Source organism: Sinocyclocheilus grahami, unplaced genomic scaffold (assembly GCF_001515645.1).
Source record: "Sinocyclocheilus grahami isolate Dianchi unplaced genomic scaffold, SAMN03320097.WGS_v1.1 scaffold33.1, whole genome shotgun sequence".
Classification (NCBI taxonomy): Eukaryota; Metazoa; Chordata; class Actinopteri; order Cypriniformes; family Cyprinidae; genus Sinocyclocheilus; species Sinocyclocheilus grahami.
Window position 1 is genome coordinate 2,272,049 of NW_015505212.1, and position 7,758 is coordinate 2,279,806.

General features: G+C 39.7%; 1 protein-coding gene across 3 annotated transcripts in view; it reads right to left on the minus strand.

Annotated features, from left to right (window-relative positions):
- The window catches only part of LOC107580251 (cyclin-dependent kinase 17-like), a 68,369-nt gene that overhangs the window by 35,376 nt on the left and 25,235 nt on the right, over positions 1-7,758 (minus strand). Inside the window, exon 1 of one of the 3 annotated variants that reach the window (XM_016265983.1) lies at positions 2,868-2,993. The exons of the other annotated variants lie outside the window; for them this stretch is intronic. Coding sequence (XP_016121469.1) covers positions 2,868-2,944 — 77 coding nt within the window. The 5' untranslated portion in view covers positions 2,945-2,993. Of the gene's footprint in view, positions 1-2,867; positions 2,994-7,758 lie in introns of those variants that run through there. 3 annotated transcript variants of the gene reach the window in all.

The window sequence follows — 7,758 nt, forward strand, 5'->3', positions numbered from 1 at the left end:
AAATCCCCGACAGAAAACTGCTGCTGCGTTCTATTTATGACGTTTTGACACAAATTTCAAATGATTTTCAACGGTCGCTTTGTCGCGTTGTGTACTACACAGACTTTAGCTGTTGCGGTGCAGACACTGTGTTACTCACTTATATCGAGAAGAAACAAAGCAACCTCGGCGTTCGATCGCAGGCCTTCCGCTCCTTGAGTTCTCTCCAGCGCTGGAACGCTGATCCGATATTTACACGGGTCCTACTTCTTGCCTTAAGCCTTCTTTTGTTTCCGCAGACGTTTTCTGTGTACTACACAGACTTTAGCTGTTGCGGTGCAGACACTGTGTTACTCACTTATATCGAGAAGAAACAAAGCAACCTCGGCGTTCGATCGCAGGCCTTCCGCTCCTTGAGTTCTCTCCAGCGCTGGAACGCTGATCCGATATTTACACGGGTCCTACTTCTTGCCTTAAGCCTTCTTTTGTTTCCGCAGACGTTTTCCACTTTTGTTTTTTATCCGCCATCTCTATCTTTCTGTCGCTAATGTCCGTCTCGTGCACTGAATGCTCTCTCCTCCACATCATGAGTAGACACGCCCCTTACTGCTGAATGGCTACAAGTTTGTCTTGCTATTCGGCCCGAATCAGTTTTCTAAAGCGTTTTTGTAAAAATTGCTTACCCCACCTTTAATATTTTGTAGAAACTGTGATTTTTAGGATTCTTTGATAACACTCTTTGCAACATAAAATGCCTTTACTTTCACTTGTGAGCAATTTAATGTGTCCTTGAGGAATATGTATATACAATGCCGTGAAAAGGTTTTTGCCCCCTTCCTGTTTTGTTTATTTTTTGCATATTTGTCATACGTAAAAGATTCAGATAATCAAACCAATTTTAATATTACGCAAAGATAATGCAAGTAAATATAAAATACAGTTTTTAAATGATAATTTCATTTATTAAGGGAAAAAAGCTGTCCAAACCTACCTGGCCTTACGTGAAAAATTAATTGCCCCCTCCTCTTAAATCATGAAAGAACTGTGATTAACCACATCATTTTAGAAAGCTGAGTTAAATTTCACTAGCCACACACAGGCCTGATTACTGCCAGACCTGTTGAATCAAGAAATCACTTAAATAGAACCTTTCTGACAAAGTAAAGCATGCTTAAAGAGCAACACATCATGCCGTGATCTAAAGAAATTCAAGAACAGATGAGAAACAAAATAGTTGACATGTATCAGTCTGGAAAGGGTTATGAAGCCATTTCTAAGGCTTTGGGACTCCAGCGAACCACGGTCAGAGCCATTATCCACAAATGGAGAAAACTTGGAACAGTGGTGAACCTTCCCAGGAGTGGCCGGCCTACCAAAATTACTCCAAGCAACGACGCAACGACAACTCATCCAGGTGTTCATAAAAGAACCAAGAACAACATCTAAAAGAACTGCAGGCCTCACTTGCCTCAATTAAGGTCAGTGTTCATGATTCAACAATAAGAAAGAGACTGGGCAAAAACGGCATCCACTTGCCATAACTGATGGAACCATGAATTCTATCAGAAAATCCTGAAGGAGAATGTCCGGCCGTCAGTTTGTGACCTCAAGCTCAAGCGCACTGGATTTATGCAGCAGGACAATGATCCACAACACACCAGCAAGTCCACCTTTGAATGGCTCAAGAAAAACAAAATTAAGGTTTTGGAGTGGTCAAGTCAAAGTCCAGATTTAAATCCGATTGAGATGCTGTGGCATGACCTTAAACAGTCCATTCATGCTCAAAAGCCCTCCAATGTGGCTGAATGAAAACATTTCTGCAAAGAAGAGTGGGCCAAAATTCCTGTGAAAGACTCATTGCCATTTATCGCAAACGCTTGATTGCGGTTGTTGCTGCAAAGTGTGGCACAACCAGTTATTAGATTTAGGGGGCAATTACTTTTTCACGTAGTGCCAGGCAGGTTTGGACAGCTTTTTTTCCTTAATAAATGAAATCATAATTTCAAAACTGCAGTTTGTATTTACTCAGGCTATCTTTGTGTAATATTAAAATTTGTTTGATGATCTGAATCTTTTAAGTGTGACAAATATGCAAACAATTAAAAAAAACAGGAAGGGGGCAAAAACTTTTTCACACCACTGTATGTGTGTGTAAAAAAAAAGCCAACTCTCAAGTCTCCACAAATAAGTTCACATTAACTTTAAAAGTTCAATTTCCATCAGACTAAAGCAATATTTTTTTTAAAAATGCAAATTATTTTGTCCAAATTAAATTGTACCAGTCTGAAGTCAGAATAACAGAATAGCTATGACCTAGACACAGCAAAAAAGATGCTGTTCAATTTACGAACACCAAGTATGAGCAATAATAGTAGCAATGCTTAACTTAGCATACATATTAATCATATAAATATCAAGTTCAAACAGACAACCGAACAGATTACTAAAGCACAGCTTGTCAGAAACAGCCAAATCTAAAGATCTGTTCTGCTACGGTCTCTTTTGCTCTTTTCATCTTTCTGTTTGTCTCCACATGAGTAGTTTTACACTCGTCCAATCATACGCAAACACAGCAATCAAACGCCGGGAGAGAATCTGTTTACATCCCCCGGGCCGGGATTAGCCCACCTCGCCTGTACGTGCTCCTCTTGAGAGATAAGGCGTCTTTGTGTGGGACTGAGAGGCCGTATAACCCACACCATATCAAAACCCTCATGTGCCTTCCTTGTGCGGGCTGGGGGTGGCACAGAAAAGGATAATACATCCCAAACTCACAGCAGCTTCCCGAAAACAAACACATACACTTGCACAATTTGCACATACACCTGCAGAGCTTGCAAACAAATGCTTTATACCCAATAACTCACTCACACATACAAACAAACCACCAGGACTGGCGCTGATGAATTCCGGGTGGCACCACAGGCCGTGGGTAATTAGAGCAGGAAGGCCTGACATCAAACATCACACCAGTCACCAGCCAGAGGCATCAAACAGCAGGCTAATTAACCGCAGCCTGGAGACACAGAATCTAGGTTAGCAGCCAGTTAAACAGACAGACTAAGATGTACGCAAACGCAGTACCTTTAGCATTAAACCTGCTGGACAGTTTGTGCTGCAGAAACCTGCATTTAGTTTATTGAAGAGAGGTGTACAATTACTTCTTTTCCAGACGATTTCCACCCTGTGACAATTAAAACGGTGAAAGGATCTTAAAGACGGAGATTTTGGTTCCAAAATAATTTAGGGGTGGGCTTTTGACTTAGGCCAGTCAGACATTTATAATGTTACAAAAGATTTTTATTTCAAATAAATGCTGTTCTTTCAAACTTTCTGGGGAAAATTAGAAAAAAAGACCCAAAATGTCCCAAAATGACAATTTTGTCATGCCGTTTTAAAGTACTTAATGACCAAAAAGTCAATGTCAATGAAGAGCATGCTTGAGATGAAAATGAGATGCAAAAATTAAGGTAAATATAAATTTAACAGGTCATTCTTAAATATGTAAAATTATGAGCAAAGTGTGAGAATACTACTTAATTTTTTTGTGTTCTGGTATGGATAAAATGTTAGCAATAAAATTCTATATTTTTTGATTCCAATAATGCTTAATTTAATTTTCATGCTATTAAAATAATAATAAAATAATTAATAAAAAAAATAAATTATTATTTGAATCCAATGTCAGACTAATCAGAGTAAACAAAATAAACAAATATTAATTCTGATATGGTAGAAAATCCCCAAAATTCACAATAAAAGTCCATCTTCATATAGTACACCCTCTAAAATCTCCCAAAATTTGATGTCACTCATGTAGTAGAAAGGGAAGTCTAAAAAGCACATCTCGAATCTTCGAATGAACATTGAAGGAATCTCGGGTTAGATTGGCAATCCAGGGTATATTTTTGATTCTCTTTCTATCTCTTCCCACATACACACAAACAAAAAGTCCATTCCCATCGCTATGGCAACACGTCTTTCCTGGGACTTCTCAGCATCTTCTTTTCACGCAGATCAGAATCTGTAATTTACCCCTCTGTATGCCCAAAGAGAGAGAGAGAGAGAGAGAAAGAGAGAGAGAGATGGAGCGGGTGACTGAGTGGGTGAGCGAGCACAAAACAGGAGAGTGCAAACGAGAGAGAGAGAAAGAGAAAGAGACATAGAAGAAGTAGAATGATGTCTTTGTGTTTGACTACAAAGCATGAGATCTCCACGGCAACTCTGCTCGTCTGTGCCAAACTGCAGGCAAGTGAGACTAAAATGACAAAAAAAAAGGGCAAACAGAGAGACAGCTAGCAAGCTTAACAGCGAGTGAAATTAGGCATATCACACGCATGACTGTACAAGCGACTTCATATCTATCGGTTTCAATCAAGCAGGACTTTAATACCTGGTGAAAGCATCTACCTGCTAACACCCAAAACATGAACTTCACCTTTGAAAGCAAAGCTCCAGAGATCAGATACTGACGTCAGAATGGTATAAAGGCCTGTTCGCTATGACCTGTTAGCGTGCATTAGCACATCTGCCCTCTGCAGGACATCAAAGATGCATCATCGCCGGCGTTTACATATCGTAACGTAATTAGAGCTGCAGAAAGAGGAGCGCGAGCGGGTGATTTGGCAGTTCTGAGGTTCTTTCATCTGTCTGTCCACTCAACGATGCTTAAAGCACTTCAGCGTGTCATTAGCACACTCTTCAAAGTCACTCTCGCCCCCAGCTGTAAACAAAAAGCAAGGTTCATGCGATGACTGATGGGAAGACGGACGGAATAAATGCATTCATACAGACGACTGCCTGGAGGTCACAGGACGGCTGATGTCAAGCACAATGACAAAGGCAAAAGTCTCTTTGCTGTTTGTGCGTGAGAGAAGTACTGCTGATGAACGTAAATGATCCATGTAATATGGAGGAAAATCTCCAGTAGTTTTCATGCAGGTATGGTTTAGATACACATACATACACACACACACACACATATACATATATACATATACATATACACATATATATATATATATACATATATATACATATATATACACACATATATATATATACATATATATACACATATATATACACACACACACCTTTATTCATATTTTAAAAAATGATGTTTAAACTACGATAATCTACTATGGTAATTTAAGCAAAGAGTGAAATAAACAATTCATTGCAATAGTATGAAAAAAACGACTGTCCCACAATGGCGCAATTTTGACCAAAATAACGTTTTCTCAAAAGTTAGTGTGTTAAAAAACTTGATGAAAATGTATTTTGTAATTACTGCCTCAATTCGGCGTGGCATGGAGCTGATCAGTTTGTGTTCATCAAGTTTTTTTAACACACTAACTTTTGAGAAAACGTTATTTTGGAGATTTGAGAAAAAAGTATAACCATAATAATAATTTGCACAGTTTAATGTGATACAAGCTAAACGATTAGATTTATTCCAGATTGGTAACGCAATTTATTGTAATGCTTTTTTTCCCTCAGTTGATCAGAACAAAAAAATCTGAAAATCTTTCTATCATTTCGAAACTTTGCAAAATCTAGTTATGCACAATATATCAGTATAATCATTTTGCTTATTTACAAGACTTGAGGATTCATTCCTGAATTTTTCCCACAAAGTCCCTGAAAGTGTTAATATTCTGAGGGTGTACTCACACTAGGCACGGTTGCTTTGAACCGAGCCTGAGCGCGCTTATCCCCCCTCCCCACTCCCCCGCTGGCCTGCACTCACACTTGCACTAAACTTTCCGGGCCGGAGCACGCTTACGTCATGTGCGAGATAACGGCGAAAACCACTTTCGCTAATATTCTGCCGAATAATTAAGAATTAATTTATAATTTATGTTGTGCATTGATTTTCACTTGTATGTATCAGAGAATTATTATGGAAGCAGCTGACGTTAATTAAATAATTTGCAGCTTTACTCGCAAACTAAATTTTCTGTTCATCAATAAGGTGAGAACCAGAGCCATTATAAACCTAAATATACTTGATTGAATTAAATTAATTGAAAAGTGTAGTGTAGTAGTAATAGTATATGTTTGCGGTCGTAATGATGACAGTAGCGCACACAAAACAGTATCTGATCCGTGCTCCGGCGCGGTTAGTGCTTACACTGCATGCGTTCCGCGCCTGAGCCCAACCGAACCGTGCCCTGGCCCGCCTCTTCCAACCGGGCCAGGGACGGCTAAACTAACCGCGCTCGAGCGCGGCACGGAGCGCTCACACTAGTCAAACGAACTGGGCTTTGGGGGTCAAACGCGCTCGGGCACGGTTCAAAACGCCTAGTGTGAGTACACCCTGAGTCAACGTTTATCAAACTAAACACTCACACAACACTTAGTCAGCTTACAAAAATCAGCCACAATAGATCTTATATAAACTCATGGCTAAACTAACCGCGCTCGAGCGCGGCACGGAGCGCTCACACTAGTCAAACAAACTGGGCTTTGGGGGTCAAACGCGCTCGGGCACGGTTCAAAACGCCTAGTGTGAGTACACCCTGAGTCAACGTTTATCAAACTAAACACTCACACAACACTTAGTCAGCTTACAAAAATCAGCCACAATAGATCTTATATAAACTCACTGGTATCAACACAAACACTGATATTCAGCTGGAAAATCTCAATGCCAGCCATCCATCGAGGCAGACCCAAAACAAGATTAATTAATTATGAAGACCGAGTCCTGATGCAGACATTTTCTCAAACGCCGCGCAAGACTGGCTCCGGCTCTCTCAAAAAGCTCAAAGACCTTCTTGAATTTGACTGTCATAATTTAGAAGATATTTATCATGCAACTTAATTACTCTCAAGTCACAAATCAGAAGAAAAACTCAAACACACACAATCATTAGGAGTCACAACAGCATCTCTGTGTGAAGTGAAAATCCTCCATTTCTGCTGTCTCTTTCTCACACAAACACAAACAAAAATCCTTGAGACAGGAATGTGGTGATACACAGATAATGCCGTCTGTCAGCCTAAAGCAAACACAAACACATTCGATCTCTAAAATCAAAACATCTCCACTGCAGGACCGAACAAAAAAAAAAGACCGAGGTCAAAGGACATGAAACGATGAAGCTTCATGACAACTAGGGCTGGGCAAAAAATTCGATTAATCGTTTTTTTAAATGACGTCGATTCGATATCGATTCTCAAAAGCCGTGAATCTATCTTTTCCGGTATTTATTTCAGCACACATTTAATACAAGATCTGATTAACGTGAATCTTATCATTAGTCTTCTCCACTAGATGTCACCCTTATTTACCTTGCGCGATGTTACAACAGAAAGCCTGTCACTCATTCAGCGCTTATGGCCATACGCGTGATTCGCAATGCTCAGGTGAAGTGCTACAGTAATACTATAAATCAGCGGAAGCATTTGATATCACGCATAGGCACCATGATTTCTGCAATGAATGAATGGCGGATGGCGCGGCGCACTGTTTTGTTTACACATACTAAAGCGCGGATGACGCTCGCGGGGTTTTCGGCTTCTGCCATCTCACTATGATGATATGAACACGAATGTCATCTCCAGCTGCTCTGAGAGTCACTTCATTAGCATTTTACTGTTTCATTTGAGAAATCTACCGTCATATAACATACACCGCAGCTGCAAGTTCTTCACGGCAACCCGTCAAAATAAAAGTTTAGTTTAACGTTAAGAAACTGTCAGAATATATTACTATTTAGCAGTCTTAAGAATCAATGCTACTACTGCTAATAGATATTAATAAATCTTTAT